The sequence below is a fragment of the Alosa pseudoharengus genome, unplaced genomic scaffold, assembly GCF_046254945.1.
Source record: "Alosa pseudoharengus isolate Yale_2024_CS ecotype anadromous, Long Island Sound unplaced genomic scaffold, YU_APseudo_1.1 YU_APseudo_1.1_scf_7, whole genome shotgun sequence".
Classification (NCBI taxonomy): domain Eukaryota; kingdom Metazoa; phylum Chordata; class Actinopteri; order Clupeiformes; family Clupeidae; genus Alosa; species Alosa pseudoharengus.
Window position 1 is genome coordinate 21,232,347 of NW_027468859.1, and position 25,912 is coordinate 21,258,258.

At 42.1% G+C, this 25,912-nt stretch overlaps 2 protein-coding genes across 3 annotated transcripts in view; one reads left to right on the top strand and one right to left on the bottom strand.

Moving 5' to 3' along the window:
- Positions 1-10,989, bottom strand: part of cep128 (centrosomal protein 128) — a 34,389-nt gene extending 23,400 nt beyond the window's left edge. Inside the window, exons 1-12 of one of the 2 annotated variants that reach the window (XM_076272360.1) lie at positions 10,911-10,989; positions 10,149-10,378; positions 9,928-10,014; positions 9,710-9,836; positions 9,396-9,514; positions 8,987-9,078; positions 8,794-8,863; positions 7,137-7,253; positions 5,272-5,346; positions 2,620-2,761; positions 2,021-2,157; positions 130-411 (exon numbers count right to left, since the gene is read on the bottom strand). In XM_076272360.1, the coding sequence (XP_076128475.1) occupies positions 130-411; positions 2,021-2,157; positions 2,620-2,761; positions 5,272-5,346; positions 7,137-7,253; positions 8,794-8,863; positions 8,987-9,078; positions 9,396-9,514; positions 9,710-9,836; positions 9,928-10,014; positions 10,149-10,298 (1,398 nt within the window). In that variant the 5' untranslated portion in view covers positions 10,299-10,378; positions 10,911-10,989. Of the gene's footprint in view, positions 1-129; positions 412-2,020; positions 2,161-2,619; positions 2,762-5,271; positions 5,347-7,136; positions 7,254-8,793; positions 8,864-8,986; positions 9,079-9,395; positions 9,515-9,709; positions 9,837-9,927; positions 10,015-10,148; positions 10,379-10,910 lie in introns of both variants that reach the window. The other variant, XM_076272359.1, reaches the window with a different exon arrangement.
- Positions 10,990-12,339: 1,350 nt separating this feature from the next.
- The window catches only part of tshr (thyroid stimulating hormone receptor), a 34,185-nt gene continuing 20,612 nt past the window's right edge, over positions 12,340-25,912 (top strand). Inside the window, exon 1 of the mRNA XM_076271905.1 lies at positions 12,340-12,506. Coding sequence (XP_076128020.1) covers positions 12,340-12,506 — 167 coding nt within the window. The remainder of the gene's footprint in view (positions 12,507-25,912) is intronic.

Genomic DNA, 25,912 nt, shown 5'->3' on the forward strand with positions numbered 1-25,912 from the left:
CATGTCCTGCTTGGTCTGGCATGTGCGTGCACACACACACAGACAGACAGACAGACAGACAGACAGACAGACACACACACACACACACGCTCACACACACGCTCACATGGGCTGCACGGTCTGTCTGACCTGCTGGGCCTTGTCCGTGTCCTGCTTGGCCTGAGCGCGGAGCTCCTGCAGTTGGCGCTCCAGCTTGCGGCAGCGGCCCTTCCACTGGCGCAGGGCCTCCAGGGCGCGTGCCCGCATCTCCTCGCGCCGCCGCTCGCTCTCGGCCAGCTGGACCTGGACCTGGGCACGCTCCCGCTCCCGCTCCACCGCCACGCTCCCCTCCGAGCGGCTCCGCACCTGCTGCAGCTGCTCCAGCAGCTGACCCTGACGCTGCTCACCCCGCTGCAGATCCAGCGACAGGGCCTGAGAGAGAGAGAAAGAGGAGAGAGGAGAGAGGGAGGAGAGAGAGAGGAGGAGAGAGAGAGAGAGAGGAGAGAGAGAGAGAGAGAGAGAGAGAGAGAGGGGAGAGAGGAGAGAGAGAGGAGGAGAGAGAGAGAGGAGAGAGAGAGAGAGAGAGAGAGAGAGAGAGAGAGAGAGAGAGGAGAGGGGAGAGAGGAGAGAGAGAGGAGGAGAGAGAGAAGAGAGAGAGGGAGAGGAGGGACACAGAGAGTTGTGGGGAGATTGAGAAAGAAAGAAAAAAAGACAGTTCAGAGGGAGAGAGAGAGAAAAAGCAGGGGGCCGTGGGAGGACAGAAAGGAAAAGGAGGTAGTAGAGGGAGAGGGAGACAGAGAAAGAAACACAGCAAGACAGAGAGTGGAGAGAAGGAACGAAGTACGGCAACAGAGAGATGGAGAGCAGGAAGGAGGGAGAGATCAAAAGAGAGAGAGAGAGCCAGGAGGTGGAAGATGAAGAGAGAAAAGAGAGATGCAGAGGAGTGGTGGGCAGAACAGGTGAATATGGGGGGGGGGGGGGGGGGGGGGCAGAGAGCAAGTCAGGTGGTGACAAATGAGATCGGGCAGGGGAGAGGGAAATTGAAAAGCAGAAAGGAAGAAAAAAGAAGAAGTTAAAGAGAGCATGACAGAGGCACAGACTTTCCATGGAGTTATAAGATCCCCTGTTCCAACACTGACAGATAGAGGCCTTCACGTTCTGACCCAATCACTCTCCCCACTGCTACAATAAAACAAAAACAGATACAAAACCAAACTTTGTTACACACAAAAACACTCTTCTATATTCCTTCAGTTCAGACTGGACCCATTTGAATTCCATTCAGTTCCGACTGTGTAGCATCGGCGAGCCTCAAGGCACTTTAAAAAAAACAAAAAGTCGCTCTGAAAAGCGTATGGGCTTAAAGCCTTGAAACAAACACTTTACATTTCCGCTTCACTCACGTTGACACCTTACCACCGCAGAAAACGAAACCTCGGCGCAATCAAGCATGCATGCCCCGGGCTGATATGTTAGCCTTTGGTGTCCAACTCGGCTCCTCGTTTCCTACTGCTCAGAAATAATTTAATTGTGAGAGTGTGGAGCCGGTTCCGAAAAGGAGGCCCTGAGGATTAGAACGCTGTTTGTTTTCCTCTAAACACTCTTTGACTCGAGTGATGCATCTGCGGTCGCCAGGGGGGGATTAATTAGTACCACATGCCCTCTTGTGTCGAGAGCAATGTCACAGACTAACCCTAGTCTCTGTAGAGTAATGGAGTTTTCACTGGAATGTCAGGTGCACACAGTCTCACGAACATACTCAATGAAGTAAGAATTACAAGAGATGCTATGCTCTTATAGTTACTACTAATTACTAGAGATCCTACTCTTCTTAAGACAATTTTAAGATTTGCTAGGTATTGGGATGAAATACAATTTGCAGACACTCTAGTTCAGTTGTTTGTCTTGGACACATAAGCAGGTACTCTTGCACACTTGAGTGCATAGATGGCCTCAAGACTCTTGGCCTCTCTGTTACACTCTCTACCCTCTCAATCACACACACACACACGCAAGCAAACACACACACAGTCACACACACCTCAAGTTGAGAGGAGAGCTGGGCTTTTTCACGGTCCTTGTGCTCCAGGACCCTCTTGAGCTGCTCCAGGTCACTCAGTGAGATGTGGTCCAGCTGGTCTCTCAAGTCCTGGACCTCTCTGTCTCTCTCCACACGGCCTGCTCCGGAAACCCAAAAGCAGCACACACAAACACATACACACACACACACACACACACACACACACACAAATGCAGTATAAAAACACACAACAGCAATCCATCTGCAGCACACATACACAAACACATAGAGACACATGAAACAGGCCAGAGCACAGCATGTACCCAGCTTCCTCCTGCTCCTCTTCCTCCGTCCCATCATCCCTCTCCTGCTCCTCTTCCTGCTCCTCTTCCTCCGTCCCATCATCCCTCTCCTGCTCCTCTTCCTGCTCCTCTTCCTCTGTCCCATCATCCCTCTCCTGCTCCTCTTCCTCTGTCCCATCATCCCTCTCCTGCCCCTCTTCATGCTCTACTTCTAACTCCATTACCCGGTCATCCACCCCTGTCCACCCCTCTGGAGTGCTCCCTGTGCCCACTCCCTCTTCTGCGTCCTGTGTCCTGCACGGCAGGGCGGCTACACACCTGGGGCCCGTCCCCCGTCTCTCCTCCTGTCCTCCTCTCGTCCGTCGCTGCCCTTCCTCTGGGCGAAGAGGCGAGCCACCTGCTGTTGCAGCTCCACGCGCTCTTTCTCCGTCCTCAGGAGCTGGTCTCGCATGTCTTCCACCTGACACACACACACACACACACACACACACACACAAACACACATATGCAGACAATCACACACACATAGACAAAAAGACACAAACAAAGCTGTTATTTATAATGGAGCAGAAAAGCTCATATTGTGCATTTTAGGACTAAAGCATGACATTTTGTCCAGTGTTTCTAGAGACTGTAAACTTCATTTTCAGATGTGGACCCACTTCAGATTTGACCTCTGGGGCCAGGCAGACTCAAAACAAATTACACTAATTTTCGTAATATTACTGCAAGTCATTCTAGAATTTTACTGTGCAATCTAGAACTTCCATTAACTGCCATGTATAATATATTGGATGGCCGTGGTCATTTGGACCTCAGGTGGCACTGCATTAAAACCAGACCTTTTTCTGTAAAGAAAATGATTGTATGGGCTCAGGAACTTTTTTAGAACAGTTTTCAATTTCCAGAATATCAAGACTGGCACAACAGTTGGAAGAGTTAAGGGCCTATTAAAAGTCAAAAGCAAAGTTCAATAGTAATGATAATACAAGTCAAAGACCACTGCAACAACTTCTTTTCCATGCCTGCAATTCAAAGCACTTTTGCTGACTCCCACATTCTCCAACACTCTCAGCATTCTGTGTACTAACAATCACAACATAGCATGAGGTCAAAATTGCTTCTTTTTCATGTTCCTGTAACATGGCACTTGGACATTGTACAATGAGTTTTTAGCGGTACTTTGTGGCCCTCACAAAAAGAACCCCCCGTTCCCTTCACCCTCTGTACTTAATGTCCATTAGTGCAATTGTTGATGCTTATGGGGGTCCTCGGTTTTTGCACCTCTGTATTTTCAAAACTGTATGTGGCCCTGGTTGCCTCGGCGACCATTAGGGTTTTTGACAATGGTTTTATATCTGAAAATGTTCAGAGCTCCAAACTGTACAAGTGTATCAAGTTTCATCATTTTATGGAAAAAACTTAATTAATTAGTATATATCACGTTCAGTAAAAAGTAAAAAATTTGGCCTTCGACCTATGAACAAATGATGCCAATTTTAACAATGTTCCACTGATTGGATTTTCAAAAGCTATTTCTGTTGCAATTAGTTTTGGGTTGGGTAAAATCTTCTCACAGAAGATGTTTTGTGTGAACTGTGTGAACGTATGGACTATTGGCACACGAGCACAGCTTCCGTCACCATTTCTAATGCGCCATCACTGTAGCTTTGTTTGTTTGTACTTTCATCAGCAGCTCTTTGCCCCATTGCTCCCGAGTGTGGCTTCTATGCCAGTCCCATCATCTAGCCTATCAAGCTCTGGGGGTAATTTACATATCTCCTTAAACTCAAGAAGATCCTTGGCCAATGAAACATAGCCACTATCTAGTGGTCATTTATTAAGTAGTCTATGAAAATTAGGTCTACCTTTCTTATAAACATTTCATACATGAGGTTATACGTCCAATGTCTTATAGGTATATAATACCTATAAGTCAAATGTAAAATTCCATGACTTTTCCCTGACATTTCCATGACTTACTATAGGGTCATTCCAGGTCAGTTCAACCAGGGCCCACACACTTAGGTCTCAAAAAATTCTGAAAAAGCACCCTAGGTAGCACCACAAGGTAGCACCCTAACACCTTGTAGGAATGTACGAAGACTTTTTTTTAGATGTTTTCTATATTCTCCACAATCCCTTCTTTTTAAAAACATCAATTTGACTTAGTATGCAAAACATATTGATATCAATGGTGTATAGTAAATTTGGTGTTTTTAAAAAGAAGGGATCGTGGAGAATAAAGGAAAATCTTTTAAAAAAATTTGTACATTTCCACAAGGTGTTAGGGTGCTCTGAAAATGAGATCCAAAATTATTTTTCAGATTTGTGAGGTCTGCTGTTCAGACCCTGAAGGAATTTCTTTTCTGTTCATTGCTTTCTACTTATCTCAATAAGGAAAATAAATGAAGAGCCTATGTTGAGTACAAATATGTCTTCTGAAGGCCTAAACAGAGCCCAGCCAAAAACTCCAACATTATGATCAACTTTGAAGGACAGCTATGACCATGCAGGATCATCCAGACCAAACTGGTGTTCTAGGAAGAATGTGGCATCAGGGCAACAGCTGAGCATTTCTATTGGAACAAAACTGCATATTTGTCCAATAATGTACATTATTGTAATGGAGAATAATGGGGGGGGGGGGGTGTAATGATGATGTCATTGACCCCCAGAGGTCAGATACAAAATGGCTCCACATCTAAAACTAAACCTTACAGAGTGTGTAGATTATGTGTGGAAATGCTCATGCTTTAGTCATAAAATGTGCTTATCAGCCTAACTATTAGAACTTAAAACTCATAGGACTGTCAAAAAATTAGAATCACATCTAATACAACTATCTATTTGACATTTAAATGTTGTCTGCAACTGACACACTACACCGTGTGTCTTCGGTGTAATGTCCAAAATAACTGTAGCCCATGTGAGACGACCCAAACAGATGGAGGGTGGAGAGGCCCTCACCTGCTGGAGGAGAGTGTCCCGTCCACCCTCTGACTGCTCCAGCCTCCTCCTGGTCATCTCCAGCTCACGCTCCACCTGCACAAACAACAACAACAATAATAACACACACATAAGGACTAGTTATGCACAGCCAACAAGCATTTGCTGTATACACAAACACAAGCTTCGCTGCCACACAACTGGCCACATTTGTAGTCGTAAACGCCAGGTGAGTGACCACCACCACATCTGATATTCTGTTTGTTTATTTGTGTTGTGCGTGATAAACATCTAAGCAGCTAAAGCAGCTGAGCTTCTTATTCTGAGGACGGCCGTGGACTGTGAGCACCTCTCCTGCTGGCAGCATGCGTGAAATTCGAACCCACTCCGAAAGAGCGCACTCAGACGCCTGACTGACAGTCCCACAGCGGGAGGGTAGATATGCGGCTCCCCCACTGCAACTACGGGCAGAGATGCCATGCAAACGTCAGGGAGCTATGAGATTCATTTTTACAACCCACGAACACAGGGATGTGGGGAGAGAGAGAGAGAGAAGGGGGTGGGGGGGGGGCTCAGAGAGAGCAAGATGCTCCAGGTGAAGTGAGTGTGGGTGGAACGTGGTCCCCTCATTTCAGAGGCCTCTGTGTCCATCCTTCTGAGAGCCCTTGGTGACAGTGGTGCTCAAATGTGTGTAGCAAGCCAACCTCACACACACCTTCCTCTGCGTTTGCCTTTGTCAAATTCAATGATGCTTTATTAGCGTGACTGTTTGGTACAGTGTTGCCAAAGCTAATGTTACAAATAACACAGTAGTATCACAAAAGAAAGAAAATAGAGATATAGCAATGTGGGTATAAACATGTAAACACAGAATAAACAGTAGCAGAAATAATACTAGGATGATAGATAGCGGTGGTAGGGGATGGATAGGGGTCTCTCTCTCTCTCTCTCTTTCACAGCTTCCTCTCTTTGCCAACAATATATTTTTTCCCCACCCATTTCATACTTGATGGCGCACATCAATTAATTAATTAAACAAATAAATAAATAAGACTCCGAAAGCTTCCCTTTCTTCTTTTAACTAATACTTCCTTTAATAGAGTGGCATATATGGCAGATAACCCCTAGAGGCCTCCATTGAAGGTGCTGAAAGAGTCGTTCACATACACTGTCTTAATTGAGCTGAAAGAGTCGTTCACAAACACGGTCTTAATTGAGCCGAGTGAGTGAGTGTGGAAGTGAACTTCGAAGACCTCTCCCTCCCCCCCTCACTCTCCAGCTAGCTGTTTAGCTGCCGATGGAGTTTGTTTTTCCCCTTCATTTGCCTCTTTTATTTATTCTCCTTTCATTTGGGAACAAATGCATTATCTTGTGGGTTGCCTGGGGCCCACTGTATTTCCATTAGAGAACCGCAGAGTATAAAGATGGAAATTGGAGGCAGTTTATCAGCGCTCTCGCAGGATGCCGAGAGAGAGCGAGAGCAGGCGACTCCTTTGAATGATGTGAGAGAAGCAGCTAAAGACTGCCCCCTTGTGGACAGCTGGTGAGTTGCAATGTAGCAATAGAGAAAAACAAAACACATGTGCAATCGCACTGTGGTCTTAATATATGTGCATGTGTGTAAAGCATTGCAAAATATTGAGGAAAAGAAAAATCAGTATTTCTGTGAGTTAAAATAGATGTGTGTATATATGATTTATCAGAACTGGTACATGCAAAAATTGTGCGTGTGAGAGCGGAGAGAGAGAGAGAGAGAGAGAGAGAGAGAGAGAGAGAGAGAGAGAGAGAGAGAGAGAGAGAGAGAGAGAGAGAGAGAGAGAGTGTGTAACGTTAAGGTAACAGAGAGTAAGTCTGAGTGTGTGTGTGTGTGTGTATTCACATAGCACCTCCTGAAAATTGCTGGGTTGGTGCATCTGAGGTCGCTGCCTGTCAAACATTGGTTGTCGTTCTGAGCGAATCCCCTTCTCAATCTCCTGAAGGCGCTGCTCAACACGTAATGACACCTTCAAAAAAAGTTTTAAATATATATCATTTACTTGTGTTGTTGTTGTTGTTGTTATTATTATTATTATTATTATTATTATTATTAAATAATAATCATTATTATTATTATTATTACAAAGTTATTAACTAAGTTTTAAATAAGTGTATTAGCAAAAATCCACCACAGGGGCATGCCAAAAACAAACCTATTTTTATTGACCACATCACCTATCATTGATAAGACCTGATTTTTTTTTTATATATATTGTAAGGATCCTAATTACCAGGCTGATGATAATCTTTTCAGTCATATATTGACTCTTGATCAACTACTAAGTGTGGGCCTATTGTGGGCCCATTGTCACATATTGCTGCTACAACAACTTTTGATTATATCTCTAACCTTTGCCTTTTTCACAGGAGAAACTAACTAGGAAGCAGGAAATGTAATTAATGTGTACCTTGTCATGTCTTGATTAATGCACTCTCACTACAATGGTCTCAAGTCTCATCAAAGTACTCTCAAATCAGATGACCTCCAACCATGTGATCCCAAATCAGCTGACCTCCAATCATGTGATCCATATCAATGTAACTAACCACAAACTAGGTAGTATTTAAGTGATGTTCACAGAGCATTCTGGGAGCCATTCTGTAGTCAGAATCTCCCGCACCACTCTGGTGTGTAGCCATCATCCTCTGAGCTGGTATGTTCATTCTCTGATTGCTTCATATGGTTTCCTAAATGTTCCTTTAACCTGTTTTCGTAACTTTCACATTATTCATTTAGATGTACCTTCTATAATGTATTGGATGAATAGCTTGTGCCTGACAAATAAATTGTTATGCTTTGACCGCATAGTTTTCTAGAGTTTCTTTAGATATCCCTCAAAGTTTTAGATGTGCCAGGGGGAAGGGCTAGGATTAGTCCCTAGGGCCGTGGGGCTAACTCAGTGAAAGTAGGCACGCTATCAGGAGAACTGGCCATCGTATTGTGTTGTGGTGGGTCACTGATTTTATTAGTAGTCTGGAATTAGACAGCTAACCTTAGCACACCCTGAACCCTCTGTAGCTTCGGTAAGATGTTCTGTCCAGATGAGTATAGTGGTCCAGGCCAGCACTATAGCCTCTGACCAACTTTCACACTAGGATTATTACTCAGTTGAAGGCGCCTCCCGAATTAGTCGGCCGAGGAGGGCCTCGCACACTATTCTTGGGGAAAGTTGAGTCTAATTAAATAGCTAGAAGGCATTCTTGTAACAGTATCGTGGGTAGGCCTACATTGGCCTACTATGGATAGTAATATTACTTTGACTGAAACTTCTCCATATCTAGCGGGGTCAGAATCATTAGGTTAACAGGGGTTCTATAATCAATTATTATTTCCAACAGCGCGCGGACAGCTTCACGATTTCCTTCGACCACTCCCAGTTCCCTCATTGGTCCTGACGAGTGACGTCATTACAATATAATTTCAGCCTTTTCAGAAATAAATGAAGGGCCGTATGCTTCCCAAAGTTGCGTGTGAATTAAATGTTTACTATGTACAAGCACACTCACTGGGTCCCCCTGTGATGAGCTGAGTCGGCCATTGAGATTCTTCAGTGTCCTCTTGGTTTCCACCTCAGACCTTCCAAAACACAATAAAACATTCTTAATTAGCTAACTTACTCATTAGTGCACCTTACCACAGGGTATGAAGGGTAGTACAGCAGATCACATAGTGAATCACTGGAGCACTGGCCTCACTTACCTGTTCCTCCTGTGAATCTCTCGGTTGACGTCATCCGTCAGACGGAGCTGGTCACTGCGCAGATCTCGGAGGGACTGGTGAAGACCGTGAATCTGGACAGAAAAACAGCGTTTATCTCACTCCTGCCTTTTAACACAGGTTCTTTTCGCCATGCCTTGTTGCACTCTTAAGGTAAATCCACACCAAAGATTCACAGCAAGATGAAACTGTTCAAAAATATTAGACAAGTTACTGTGGTGTGAATTAATTGTTCCATGGCACGTCAATGCTATTGCAAAAGATCAAGGGAGGCATGTTGAGCACACAAGGGTAAGACGTTGGTGTGAATTGCAAACAAACTGACAGAGGCTACACGTTGTGTATGTGGAGTGGGAAAAGTTGGATCTTTTCTGATTCTGAATGAACGTACATCCTCAGCCTGGCCTGAGTCTCTGAAGCGCACAGTGGCGGACCTGGACCTTCTCCTGCTGCCCCCCTCTGAGCTGCCATAATCTTTCAGTGGAGACGTGGGGCAGTAGCGAGGTCCATCTGAACATTAAAGACATTAACATTAAAGTAGAATGAAACACAGTGGTCAGGGCTGTGAGACTGAATTCAATGTAATGCTCTCAGTAAAATTAGACTCCTGGAAGTGAATTAAGACCAAAACAAAAACATAAGAATAATAATGCAACATAAACTGCAATGTACATAAGTAACCAAGGAGGAGGCATACAACACTACCAGAGGTGCTGCCATCCTCCAGTTCGCTGCTGTGTAGGGTGGAAAAAGAGCCACTGTGACTGGCGGGCGCTCGGTGGAGCCGCTGACTCTGGAGCTGCTGAATGGACTCTTCCAAGCTCTCCTTCAACTACAAGGAAAAAGCCAATGTACCCGTCATGACCAAGCAGAACAAGCTATTAGCATCAAATAAACAGCACACTGTTGCTGATAACACCTACTGTTGCCATGGCTTCAGCTTTATCGTCTGTGTGCTCTCGATACTGTCCCAACATCTGATCGACTCTGTGGAGGTTGCGACTGGTGTCCTGTAGTTTACAATGTCATCACAAAAGTTGAGTAAATAGATTTAGGCAGGCACCCTAGTTATTAGTCACTCCAGTCATCCAAACAATTTAGATGGCAAACAACATCAATAACTTAAGATGTCCCATAACGTTACCTGCAACGTGCTGGCCAGTGTGTCAATTTTCTCCGAAATGGCAATATCGGCATCAGTTTTGTCACGACTACGTCTTCGCTGGGGTTCTCTTCCCCGTGAGCGATGTCTCCTCGTTCTGTCGAAAGTCTCAGATTCACTGGAGGACTCCATAGTTCTGACTTGGCAGACATCGGTATCGTTGTTGCGGGATAGGACGTGAATAACGTTACCTTAGCATTTCTGCCCTAATGCTTTTTAGGACAGAAAAACAGGAGAAACTGTTAGCAACTCACTCACTCACTCACTCTAACTTAAACATAGCCTATTCTGTCTCTCCCTCTTACCCAGCGTTACGCCTCTGACTTCTGAGCTGTTATTTTATATATTTTGCAAAGTAGCACTTATTATTACACCAATGTTTGTATCTCCTATTCGCATTGTACCTTCGCTGTCACCTTAACGTTACATTATGTTACATGCAAAGCCACATTAACGTCAAACGACACGGGATACATCGATCACTATCAACAAGAGAAGCCTGATATTGTCATGTTTTTCACAATGACATTAAGCAAGTCACAAAATCTCAGTTAGCTTCTAAGCAACATAGCAAGCTGACTAGCTAGCAAGCTAAGTAGATGAACGTTAGAAGCTAGCCGTTAACCAACGTTAGCAGGCAAAGTTCCATTGAAAAGCATTTATGTTCATGTGTAAACGCTAACTCTGAAATACACAGGACTATAAATGTGCTATCTGGTTTTTACATTTCCGCTCAGATCCTACCAGGATTTAGGTGTCACGTTAACAGACCGTAAACATTTCTTCTAAGCTTTTGCACCTGCACAGCTGACACTATTCCCTGCTATGGCAACTTAAACTGACCGCCCTGAAACAGGAAGAAAACAAACTGCCGAAGTGGCGCAATATAGAAGGGAGTTGTAGTATTACAGTGAGTATGATCTTAACACAATCAACTTAGGAAAACTACAAATCTATATCAGCCCCACGGTCGCCGTTGATGATGTTTTGCGCCACCTGAACCGCTCTTGGTTCTATCAGAGCCCTATAAAGGTTAGGATCCTAATGACTTAGGCTATTTGCCCTCTAATAAATCAAATTTATTCGAATGTCTGGTAGGTTATGCAATAATCGAGGTAGTCTGGAAAAAAGAAGAAAAATAAAATCTAAAGATGGAATGAAATAGGAATACATTTTCCCTATTGCATTTTTCTGATTGATCTATTTATTGCTTAATGCGCCTAGTATTCGCTATAGGTCTAATAAAGCGTTGCTGTAAGCCATCCTATGTGTTTTCCAGCCTCTATCACCATTTAGGTTAGGCCTACTTTTTGAAACTATTTAAATATAGGCCAAACATTTAGAAAATGCAGGTCTTAGTGGAATATTTCAGATATCCAATAAGCAACTACTTTGTAGCTAGCCTATCCCGCACTGAAATGAAGCCAGAAGCAATTGTTCTGATTAACTGACGTTTGGCCCTTGAAGAATAGCTTTGGCAATAGAGAAAAGCAATAGCAAGTGATAGCAATAGGGAAAGGGTAAAAGCAACAAGGAATTGCAAAAGTAGGCTCCTATCCTATCCTATAAAAATAATGCAATAGGGACAATTTAAGCAATGTCCCTTTAAATGTCCACATTTTGTTATCTTTCATTTATTCCTCTTCATATTCCCAGGTTTCCTTTCTTAATCTTTTACAGATGTTTGTGTGTGTCTGTGTCTGTGTGTGCTGGTGATTCCATATGGGCCAGTTCGAGGAATTGGAAAACGTGTTCTTGCTGCTTTTTATTGTAAGCAGCATGTAAATCCATGTAAACGCTTACGTTGGCCTTAGTAATTATATCCTGGCTGAGAGAGCCTTCAAACGGTAACGCAGAAGCTATTGACAGCGACCAACTCCAAACCGCAATAGGCTACTCAACTGATTTCACCACCAGCCCATGACACGGAATTCACAGCCAAGCGAAGTTCACGTGTGTGTAACTTCAGTCTAAGGAGACTTGGACTATTGCAACTTGCGCGCATTGTAAAAAGGAGGGACTCAAGTTGTCCTCGTTTTCTTTTCAGAACAGATGAAAGCTGCGGTTAGCTCTACTTTTTCATTATCTGGAGATTAGTCTGCTGATGGTTTGGCGAAAGATACATTTTTAGTTAGACCATATTTGTGATATGACTCGATATCGTCGAACGGAGATGTACATGTTCACATCACTGCTCCTCATCCTCCTTGCATCACCGATACTGTCGTATGAGGAGAACTCAACCTGTCCAGCACGTTGCGACTGCTCTGGGATGACTAACACAATTTCTTGCGAAGACATAGATGTTATCCCAAGTTTCCCAGTAAACACAGAGATAATGTGAGTAACGTGACAAATTAAGAAGTGATTTTAATCCTTTTTCCTGCATATATATCTGCCTATGTGCACGCGTAAGAAAGAATTCTTACATCTTTTTAAAAATTCAGATTTAAGAGAACTTTGTTTAGGGTAGCTAGCCTGCCTAATTATTGCTTAAATAGGCCTATGAAAACTTAAGATAACAAAAATGTATAATTATGTATAATTGTTGTTGCTTATCATTATTAATATTGCTGCTATGTGACCACGACTATGGCCAAATAGTCTAAAGCTTGTTTGCAAATTGCTACAGTATACTGTCATTTCATTATAACTTCTTTGTTGCTTACTCACATTTATTCAATATATCTTCCTTTATATATCCATGCCGTTTAAAACCAAATAGGTAAATGCCATGACAGAATTATACCACATTATAATGATTCTGACTCTTTTGCTTTGGGGGAATGCAATGCATGAGAAATACACATAATTCAGAGAGCACATGGAATGAGGGTGTTTGCTCTGAAGGAAATAAACTGTTTTTTACAAAGATTGTAGGCCCCAGAAACACTTTAAAGCAATCCAAATGAATGCACACCCCAACAGTGAAGAGGCTTTTTCTCCACTTCTGGAGGAAACTCAGGGGCCACTTCAAAATGCTTCAAGCTATAAACAGATGCTGCAGGCTACTCAACAAATCATACAGATCACACACTCACTGAAAGTCTAAGTCAAATAAAGCCTTTTTTCTAAAAAAAAGTACCCAAATGATAGTAAAGGGCATGAGAAGTTTTACCCTCCTGCCTTAGACGTTCTTCAACAACTCTTGATGATCCCCAAACTGACCAGTGCCGTCATGTACATGTTTTTTTAAGTATATTTTTTTGGGCTTTTATGCCTTTAATGCGACAGGACAGTGGAGAGTGACATCTCTCCTCTCAAGAATATCAGGTTATTGGTCTCTGTCTTTCTTTGATGGGGGATCTCAGGTGCCATTGCTTCCTACTGTTTCTTTTACTTGTTGTTTTGTCGGTTGCAAGTCTTGTTTAAAAGCGAGTGACACCACTGCAGTTCAGAGAAGGAGGAGGGAAAGGCAGCAGGAAATCCCGGACACAGATCCCAGGCTCAGTTCAAGCTTTGCTCCACTTGCTAGAAAAACTGCAATTTAAGCAACTGGATTTAGGTTTGTCGTGGTAAGGGTGGGAGGGGGTAGAGGGCTTTACTGACTCTCACCTGCAAAGACCGCAGCTAGCCGTGTTTTCCATAGATGACAGATGATCACACTGTATCCAGAACAGTGAGAAGGAGGTTTACAATTTTTTTAGTCATTTAGACTTTCATCTGAAACACTGCACAAGTCACTGTGTTTTATGTCAGCTTATAACAAGGAATGAAGGGAAAAGAGATTGCCACTGATACTGATATACTGATATTGCCAGTGGATACACAGGATAGCAATCACATCAGGATTATAGAAAGCCTGATTTCACTTTTGTCATATCAGAATTTGGTCAGATTACAACAGTAAGCTATTCATTTAGAAAAGAAATGTGTAATATTTTCCATGACATAGAGCCTAGTGTTAATATATTTATTAACTGTTAGTGATGGCTTTCTTTCTTCAAAATTCCTTATATCCCGTACAATGTTCCCACTTTAACACTGCCAAAGCACCCCACACTCCTTCCACTCTGCGTGACAGACACTCCTCCAGCATTTGGTCTGCATCTCAAGAATATACTTCTTTGCGATCTGAACATAACACTTTTTTCCAAGTCTAAGGAACACTGGTTTAGAAGGTCAGCATTCTGTAGTCACCTCGTCTGTTGATGTTGACAATGGTGTTTTGTTGCACTATTTAACAAACTTAAAGCAGTTTAGGGCCTGTGAGACATCTGTATTTGTCCACTTGCTCAGTGTTGGCTCTTCCTCTTTTCATTCTGGTGAAACCAGTTTACACTCCTCTGTGAAAAGAGTAGAACACAGCATCATATGAGATCTTCAGATGTCAATGTCATTTCTGACATGGAATAGCTTTCATTTAGATTGACATGTTTCAGAAGAAGGTTTGTTGAGTTTAGCCAGTTTGTTTCCTCCAATCAAACCTGCTACTCCATATACTCAGCTCAATGCCTTTGGAACACAGGACGAATGGAGGCTGATAATGGGCTTCTGTACGCTTAGAGCATTAAACAAGCATTAAATATAGCCACAAGTGGTGTTATCTAATAATATACTTACATGTAAATCAGTTTTATAGACCAAGTATACTTGCAAGGAACTTGGTCTTTGCAATTGTCCCATCTGTGAATGAATTAGTAAACACAGAGTGAGGTGAAGCACACACTCCCGGCGCAGTAGGTTGGCTTGCTTGAGCAAGTGTCTTGCTCAAGGGCACTTCAGCCGTGGATGTGGGCATAGTGCTCAACTACTTCCCCCACCCACATTTTTCCTACTGGTCGGGAATCGAATCAGCAACCCTTCGGTTCAAAGCCCGAAGCCCTAACCAGTAGGCTACGGCTGCCCCCTGGCCTACTTACTTGGTGTGTGTGTGTGCCAAATTTCAAGAGTTTTAGACATTGTAGAGCATGATTGTAGTTGTGGGTGCTTGTGTGAGCCTGTAGTGTATGTATTTGCATGCTGCATGCATGACTGTGTGCATGTGGGAATGTCTGCGTTTCTGTGTGTTAGCCCATGTTTGTATGTGTGTGTATGTGTGTGTGCGTACCACTGTTTACCTTCTGTGTGTGAACCCACGTGTGTGTGTGTGTCTACCTGTGTGTGTAAATGAGGGGCCAAAAATGGCCAATATATCATGTAACATTGGATCTTGACACTACTTTGCAGGGTCTACAGACATTCACAAATTTGTAGAGTGAGCCAAATTAAACTTTAGGAAACATGATTTAGTGTAGCCAAGTGTAAGCATACACTTTTTCAATATTATATCTTTAGTGGTTCTTAAATTCAATTGATTATTTGATTCACATTTGATTAATTTTATTGTCACAAGATATTGGCTGGTGATCTTGTAGACTTTTGCAAAGACATTATTCATTAGGTGGCTCTATTCCACAAATGAGCGTTAATGGGCGGTAGCACTTTATATTTTGTGATCTGTGGTGCAATAGTCCAAGTCAAGTAGTTAGATCAAGTTATCTAAAAAACTGATGCAACCTCCCTCACAATATAAAGTCAACACTTGACATTTGTGAGTACACCTAACCTGAAATAAATCTGATGAGCTGCCTGGAATGGTATCAAAAAGCCATTATTTCCAGATGGTGGTGCTATGCTAGACTTGCACATGTGGATATCATAATCATCACAATCTATAACCTGTGAAAGATCCATGTCAAGCAATGAATGACACATTGATACAACACATGGATTTATGACACATTTCCTATGTGCCCAGATATTTAAATTTATTGTATCACCATTTTATATTACAACCTCTCAAAAATCCAAACAAACAAACTTGAAATTAATCTGATTCATTGTCAAAATTGATTGTGTCAAAACACAAAAAAATCCCAAATACTTCACTTCCTGTTGAGTGTGGCAATGTACATGTGAAAGTTGTTTTTCTTTGAGTACCTACCAAATTTGGTGTGTCTAGCTGAAACTATATACCAACCATGAGACTCAGTGACATAAGGAGGCGCTATGGAGTCCCTGAGCCAGACACACGTATTCACTGTGACAACTGATGTGTGTGCCAAATATAATGTTTTCAACCATGGGAACCACCTCAAAAAAACTGTAGAACAGTAGAAAAACTAATGTTGTAATCCAGTGGCTTGTTCTTATTTTTTTATCATTATTCTTCCAGGGTATAATTCGACTTGAACCGCTTAAAATCGAAAACTTTGTTCAAATTTTGACGTGTAGGTATTCAAACAATTTGCCTATGCCTGTCTTTTCATTTTTGTGCCATTTACTGTATACTTTTTGAGATATTAAAGTGCACTATGCAGCTTCAGGTATTTTTGCCAATTGTAGAGCTCCCCCTATAGTCGCAATATTTTACAATGCCATTGTAAATAGCCTACTTCTCGTGACTTGTTCCCCCTGTACACAATGAAAATGGTTTTGTTGCAGAGAAAACTGATTAACAACAGGCAAAGAGCTATATCTACCTACGAGGTAATGTATTCACAATTCTTAAGAGATGTCTTCAGGTTGCTAGTTTGGAAATTGTATGGCTGGTTCTCTCGTTAGCGACCTGCTATGTCTATGCTATGCAAACTATTCCCCTATTACAAGCTCATTTACCATAAAATTGGCTTCGTAAAGGTAATGTTAAGGTGAAAATCTTGCATAGTGTACAACCCCGGAAGAGAAAAGTTAGGACGTTGTGTAAAATGTAAATAAAAACAGAATGTAATAATCTGCAAATCTCTTAAACTCATATTTAGGAAAAAGGACACTGACAACATATCAAATGTTGAAAATGGCAAATTTCACTATGTAATGGAAAATATATGTTCATTTTGAATTTGATACCAGTAACATGTTTAAAAAAATGTTGGGAAGGGGGAAACAAAATGCTGGAAAAGTAGGGACTCTTAACAGTAAAAACGTATGTAATCCTACATCCTCTGCTTTCGCATCACCAATATACCCAAAACTTCTATAAATGGACTTAGTATGTTCCCAACAGTCTTTTAAAGCTGCAGTTGGCAAGATTGCTCCGACAGAACAGCATAAATCAGCCGGTTTTAGAAAAAAACCCACACTTCTACCTCCACCTAGAGCCTGTTATTTGTTCTGCAAAAATCCACAGCTCCCGGTTCTTCTGGTCCAATCAGAGCAGGGCTGTGTGAGATCTGACTGTCAATCACAGTCTGGTGCAGTCTGGTGCGCACTGACGAGCACAAACTCGATGTCCCCTCAATCTGTCAGACTTGCTAACTGCAGCTTTAAGATAGCTTTAGCTGGGTGGCTATCAACTTGTCCCTTAACATGCCAACATCAGTTATACAGGCATCTCACTCATTTCCACCTGCATAGAAGACACTGGGGATGTTTTAAAAGAACCACTACATATCCTCAAAGCCTGAGCTTGCATGACATCCAATGCTTTGATATTATAATCTGCTGATGACATATATACACCCATAATCAAACACAGACCTCATTAGTGCCCAGTTTATATTTTGCAAAGATGCCCTGCTTGCTCCGCATTGTCCTAATAAACAGTGTAGGATAATAACAATCTTTTTACATTTATTTACCTTTTTTCCAGATGAATCTTCCATGTCAACTTTCCATCAAACCACATACATTTTATATTCTCTTCTTGCTCAAGAGGATGATTGTACAATGTTAAAGATACTGGTGAAATGTTATGCTTTTTTGAAAAACATATGAATGATCACATTAATTTAATCTAACGATCCGCTAGCTGCCCGCCTCATAAGCAGGCCATCAAACAAAAACGCATCTCTGTACTGTAGGCAGCCTAGGCTCTGAGATCTGCACACAAAAGCAGTTGCTACCAACAAGTGTTGCCAACCACTCAAAGGCAAAATAAAGTGTTCCAACCAATAACTGATGAGATGCACATTCAGGAGAGTTTCAATTGCACGGGAAGGAGGGGGACGGAGTAGCAAGCTAACTCTCTGTTTTGTTTGAATGTCAACAGAAGTGACGTTACCCCACCATCGCTGATACAACCTTTAACCACCAATTTCCAATCTTTGTAACTTAATTAATAAACCTTTTTTCCAAGCATCATACACTTTCTCAACATCAAAAAATACCGCTACTATCTCCCTATATATTAGTCTGTGCTTTCCTAATATCTGATTCTAAACATATTGAATCCATTGTACTTCTGCCCCAACAAAACTCTGATATGGAGAAAAAAGATCATTACTCTCTAAAAAATGAGTCAATCTAACAATAATTATTCTTTCCGTTATTTTGCACAATTGAGATGTTAAGGCAATTGGTCTATAATTGGATAGGTCAGATGGGTTTTTCCCTGGCTTTATAATTGCCTGTTTCCACACTGATGGAAGATTACCATTTCCCATACTTTATTAAAAAGACTAAGAACTATTTCTAGTATTCTCCATTCTCACAACTTGCTCTCCGCTGCTGGGCCCACGTCAGATGTCAGGTGATGTTAATACGAGTTTTTGATTGGTTCATAGTATCTAAGGCTCTCTGAGGGCCAGATGTACGTACATTTGCGAACGTAAAGTTATCAGCGTCATGGACAAACCACAGATTGCGAACGCTGACAGACCCAAGTTTCCGTCGTATTTATCAATTGTTCAATCCTTGGTGTAAACTGCGCCTTTCTCTGCCTCTCTCCGCCCATAAACGCAATTTACGAACGTCCACAACTGAATGGCAGAGCCTACAAGCGCAGTTGAATGAAGTTAACTGATGACAACATTAAAAAGAATCAAACGTTTAGCGATCACAAAGCGGAAGTATTTAGGCACAGAATACGTGCGCTTTCAGGAGCAGTCTTTGTACATACCGCGGAATACATTATTAGGCGCTCTTTACTCTTCCCCTCCCATCTTTTTACGCTAAACTCCCACTTTCCCCTGGATCCTCCCATGAATGCATATGCATGACATGAAACACGCAATCTGCCATTTTCAGCTCCCGCGACAGGCAGTTTGCGCTTTTACATCACTGCGGCCTGTTTGTACATACCTCGCAATAATTTTACACGCACGTTGCAAAACAAATACGCCTGAAGTGGGCGCAAAAGCGTTAGTACATCTGGCCCTGAGTCCTCCAAAATATTTTACACAAAACTCAATTTTTTTTTTTAAGTATATGACCATCTCGAGACTGCAAACAAACAAAAATGTGATGAAAAAAAAACATTTCATTTAATGTGTAAAAAACCCAAGTCCTGTATTTTTGTTTATATTGACAGTTTAAAAAACTAAAGTAGATAGCAGCTCCCGGCCCACCGTCTAGTAGTGCTATCGGTGCTCTGACTGACTGCAGCAACTTATAAAGAGCCTTTTCTCTGTGTCTTTCTCCAATTAACTGGATCTCTTTCTTTTCACTAGGCTATGTTTACACGTGGCCGGCTATTTTCATAAACAGACATTTCACTTGCACCTGTGCCAGAATTCCACGAAACTCGGCATGCATTCAGAGGGTGTCATAAAGATCCAATTATATAATGATATTTACAGAAAACTGTGTCCACTATAGGCTACCCTCCTTTTGGGGGTCCAGTCCAATGGGGGAGCATTCACATCAAGCATTCACTTTGTGAATATAATAATAATAATAATAATAATAATAATAATAATAATAATAATAAAAATAAAAATAATATGAGCGAGTGTCTATTAGCATTAGCCACAAACATGTTATTAGTAGCAAAGAATAAATGATGTGTGCTTTGTGCTTGATATTCAGCACAAAGATGTGCTGATTATCAAGTGGCTATATGGACCAAACACATTGTATCACACATGTACACACTCATGGATAAACACAAGTGGACGTGTGCATGCAAACACACACACACACACAGAGAGAGAGAGAGAGAGAGAGAGAGAGAGAGGGAGAGAGATTTAACAGTGGGTACTACACACATAGACCCACACAGAAATACAGAACTGATTGTGTAATTACTGATCCAAGCCAGGTGTGACACTCGAGCATAAGAGTTTGCAACACTGAAACCTCCCAGCTGGCTTTGCACCGCACATCCCACCACCGCAGACCATACAATGGCAAGGTTACTCAGGCCGCGTGCCACTAATGCCATCCCATAATTCCACATTCTTTTGCATGGCACCAGGACATTCCTCCACTGCTCAAACCACCTTCCCCCTCCCCAAATATCAGAGGGGGTGATGGTGGAAGGCTAGTGTGGGTGTGTTTGTGTGGTAGGGTTCAGAGACCCTTGTCCCTCTTGCCCTTGTCCCTGCTACCTCATGTTGCCAGGCACCCATCACAAGAAATTAGCCCCAATCAGTGCGCCAATTCAGGCGGCCAGACAGTCCCAGGTCGCCTCTGTGAAGGAGCACATTCCAGCCCTCCTCAAAGTTTTCCCAGCACTCGAGAGAATATAGAGAAGAAAGGGGCCGCCGCCTCACAGATAAAAATATCTCTGAAAACATTGTGGCCCCAAGAATAGACCTGGTTGTGTTTGGACTGTGATCCCTAGCTGACCGGTACCCTGGGCATCAGATTTGGACCTGGTTCTGACACTAAGGAATGCACGAGGAATGTACCGCCTTCTGCACTAGTACCATCTTACTGTTTGGCCACTTTGTCATGTCACATGAATTGATTTTACAAAAGGTAAACTTTGTTTAGAAACAAAGAAAAAAAGAACATGAATGCACAAGTAATTGGTGAGAATGTTATGCAATCACCTAGCACACAAGTAATTTTAGTCCAGTGTGCACAGGACATAGTTAACTTGTTTTCGTAGACATAAATCTATGAGCCGTTTCCTCACTTTCAAACAGGGGGTGTCTCTCAAACCGCATACTTCCGTCAGTACACTGCTAGTGTGCAGTGAGCGCTTGCTTGCATTTTGCCCACTTTTCGATGATTAGAATTGTCCCAGTATCTTCTGCACTATATACTTAAACTAAGTGTGCAAGTAGACTGTTTGAGACACAGCTAGGGTGTTGAAAATGACACATTCACTTGCACACTGAGATATCAAATTTGAACTCATTACATCTCAATTTATGAGGTGCAGAAATATTTTTTAGGGCAAAGCCCTATTGTTTCTGTAAGGATTATTATGACCGCCACGCAGCAAAGGTTTAGTAGTATTTTTTGTTTTGTTTTTGTTTTTTTTTCTGTAATTTTGTGTCAATGATTCCCGGGACACCGAAAGACCGGAGTGCAGGAAACTTTGTGGGCATGTAGCCACCCCCCGCAGGACTGGACCCCCGAAAGGAGGGTAGGGCGGACACGGCCTAGGAGGACCAAATTTGTTGTACAGTATGTTGGTCTTAAGGGGCTATGTCAACCCATCCCATAACCACTCATTTAATGTATAGCTCCACCTAGTTAAAAATGAAAAAGCAAAAATGAGGTTTTGTAATCGTAGGTACTACGAAATTGGAAGTGTAGGATCATTATGACACCCTCTGAACGCATGCCCTCTGAAGTTTCGTGGAATTCCGTTCATGGGGGGCCATATCAGCTACACGCACTTCGTTCATACACACACACACACACAGACACACACATGATCACACGACACACTTGAATTTCCCCTTGGGATCAATAAAGTATCTATCTATCTACATAAACACACACACACACATGCACACACTCACGCACACACACGCACTCACACATGTACACACACAGGCACGCACACACTCACATGCACATACAGAGACACATAAACACACCCACACGCAGACACACATATAAACACACACACATGCAGGCACACACAAACACACACACAGAGATAAACACACATAAACACACCCACACACAGACACACATATAAACACACACACATGCAGGCACGTGCACACACACACACACAGATAAACACACACACACACCCCATTACCCCCACACACACACACTCACAAGCAAAGCCACACACACACACACACACAGAAGCATACATGCACAAAAACAAAACACACTATGCACACACTCATTTACATACACAAAAGTAGTATATTTTGTACCGCTCTGCGGTACATCTAGCTATCATTATTATGGTTGGGAATAACCTGCCTTGATTTGCCTTTTTTGAGGTGCTTCCCATGGGCGAAAACACACACACAACAGGTGTCCGATAAAGCTGTCATGGACAAAGGCTTGGCCCAGGGTGTGGCCTATGGACTCCATAGTGCCCCCTGGTGTCACTAACCCTTGTGGTTGGCATATACTTTCAGCTATGCACACAAAATTTGAAAGGTATGTGTAACCCCCCAAGATTGGGACCAGTGTTGCCAGTTACCTTGAAAAAGTAATCTGATTACTGATTACTCTGTTAAAAAGTAACTTTACTGATTACTTGATTTTAAAAGCAAAGTTAGATTATAAGTTACTTTATAAGTTACATTCAGTAGCTGCCGACAACACTCCCCGCCGCCTCAACATAAAAATGACAACCGGTTTTGCCAATACTCACTTTATTGTAAGTGCATTTTAACAGTAACGTGAGACATCCCAACCTGCAAAAAGTGATTTCAGGGAGGTATCCCAAAGCCGCCCCCACCCCCACAAAAACTTGGACTCGAGTACTACAACACGGCAGTACACCAAGTAAGGAAGGTTTATAGATAGAAATTGTGATAATAAAATATGTAGATTTTGGTAGTTTCGGCTTTTCATGTAGCCTTGGCAACTAGCCATCTAGTATAGGCCTGAATAATATGCAAACGAAATGAAACTAGTTAAACTCAAGGAATGCTAAAGTCATCTGATTGGTTGATTTAGCGAAACAGGCCAATCAGGATGCTCTCTGTCTTGGATGCGTGTACTATACTCAGATGCACACGCGATTTAAAGTTTCGATCTCGCGTACATTAACTTGCTCGCTCGCTCTACATTCCGGGAGATTTTATCTAATTTGCGGGCGTCAGGGAGCTGCTGTCAATAACTTCCGGAACTTCTAGACAGCACTTTTCGCCAGCACAGAGTGTACAACATACCTTAATGTTGTCATGTTTAGCTGACACAAACTCAAACTAATGACTTTCCAGCTAGAAAACGCACATCTCTTTCCTCCCTCCATTGTTGTTTACGTTTGTGTCGATGCGTGGTATTACATGTGAGTTGTCCCCATGCTGAAAACGTGAGCATACATGACGTTAATCCCAGAGACAAGAAGAAAATGACAAAAATAGAATTATTTTTGTCATTTTAGTAAGTAACTTTAATCTGATTACTGGTTTGGAAATAGTAACGTGTTAGATTACCCGTTACCGGAGTCGGAATAGAGTAACGTGTTACTGGCATCACTGGTTGTAACACGTGATCAATTTCATCCAATTTATGGCAAATATGGTATACATCATATCAAGATGCTGTTTCTAAATTGAGAAGCTTTTTTTGATATGTTGTAATATGCGGAAAAAGTAATATGGTGAATTTACATACCTCGCCACATAAACAGGAAATGTGTGATAAATTTGCCATGCACTGCTTGACATGGCTCAAACCTCACAGGTTATTAATTGTTATGGTAATGATGATATGCATGCACATGTCCACAATGCATATTTGGCATAGCGCCACCATCTGGCAACAGATAGAATGGCCATTACAGTCGTGGCACATGATCAGTTTCGACACACTTCGACACACTCATCAGAACCATATCAAAGTTAGAGGACATGATGTGAAGATGTTGTTGATGATAAATAGTGAAGGGATTGTTGATATGTTGAAATGTGTTGAAATGGTGACACATCAAATTTAAATATTTCGCTGAATAAACACAAAATGTGTCATAAAGTCACAAAGCATTGGCTGATTTGGCTGAAACTTCAACAGTTTATTGATTATTATGGTAATGATGATATTCACATGTCCAAAATGCATGTCTGGCATAGCACCACCATCTGGCAACAGATAGAATGGCTATTTCATTATTTATTGGCTATTTCATTCATTGGCTATTTGGCTATTTCATACATTATTGGCTAACTCGCAGGTGTCCTGATTTTATTATGGTGTGTGTGTGTGTGTGTGTGGGGGGGGGGGGGTCATAGTTTCACCCTCACACACAAGGTTGGTAGGGATATGGAACTCCCTATAAGACAAATATTAGGGGAGGGGGATCATGGTCATGCAGGTGCTCGGGCTTGCCATTGCCGCTTGCGGCTATATTTGGCATTGTCGTTGATAACAGACAAAGAAATTAAAAGTACTTTCACTGTGGTCAGTCTGTTAAGAAAAACAACTAACACAGAGGACATAACTTTGTTGATTTCTCTTATAGAAATAAGTGTATAAATATTTGTTTTGTACTTGAGGTCCATGTATTAGAAATGTAGTGCTAAATATCTGGCCATTTATTTTTCCATACGCTACATACAACATACTGTGTAAAGCCATCAGTATGTCTCTCTCTGTGTCAGTGTGTATATGTGTGTGTGTCTGAGAATTTTAAACCAAGCATTGGAGAGGTAAAGGCAGTGGAAAGGAAAGCACCGCCACTCTCGAAAGCCCCGTATAGCGTGACTCCCCACTCTCTCCAAAAACCAGAGGCTGTGCCTGGCTCGTGCATTCAAATACAATATTTACCTTTTTGCTGCACATTTTCAAACACCCCTGAGAGGGAGGCCATTTGCGAATAATTAGGAAAAAGACAGCAAGAAGAAAACACCACCTTGAGTCCAAAACCTTCAAAGGGCTTAGAGCTCTTGAACTGAGGCCGATAGAATACCTAATGCCTTGAGGTTTCCTTCAGTCTATGATGTGTCATCAGTGTGTATGAGAAGGACAGTGAGTATTTGAAAATAAAAGAAAAAGACATGTTATGTACAGTATGTACAGAACAAACAACAAACAAAGCAAATGTCTGCACCGAATAACAACAGATATTCCCTCTGAAGAAGAAAATGATTAAAGATTGTTATTTGAGTTTTTATGAGCATACACACAACAGATAGCTCAAGAGGACAATAAATCCATCATCTGGATTTGATAAGACTGTACCTTTAATTAGAGATGTCTAGATCAAGCCATGCCTTAATATAAACGTGAGTACATTGACCTCTCTTGATTGACCTCACACAGTAGGCTTATTTAATTAGCCGAGTCAACTGAAGGGTCTCCTTCCAAACAGGATGCAAAATCACACACCTCATTCTCCCAATGACCTAAGACATTCTTCACTTGTATCTTGTCAGAAGCAATGTGCCTGCCAATCCCTCACAAAGCCAGGCTGTTGTACAGCAGGTGGCTTGACTGAAGGTGCAGATGTACATGGCAAAGTAGATGATCTTGGTAAATGTCTCTTTATCAGTAAAGATACAGGACACATTTAAAAGCTACAGATAGTAATCAGAAGAGTTTAGACAGTGGTCTGAATGTCTAGACGACGCAGGGCTGTGTGGCCACTTGTGATCGGTAGGGTGCTGTCTGAGTTGGAGTGCTTTTGGAGTTCGCTGGAGGGTTGAGTGATGTCTGGCCTGCCACACGGCTATAGACTTTGCCTCACTTCAAACCAACTCATTGGACATGTTTGCCTTCACAGTTTCCTTCTTGGATGACAAATTGCTCGTAATTTTTCCTCCAAAGCCTTCGGAATGGTGCACACACACAGACAGACACACTAACGCTCACAAGCACATATACACACAGAGTGAAACACACCATGATTATTTGGACTAGTGTACTGCCCAATGTTGGGGTGTATGGTGACGATGTCTGCTCAGTGTCATGGTGATTGTTTTAATTTGTAACTACACTTCTCTCTCTCACAC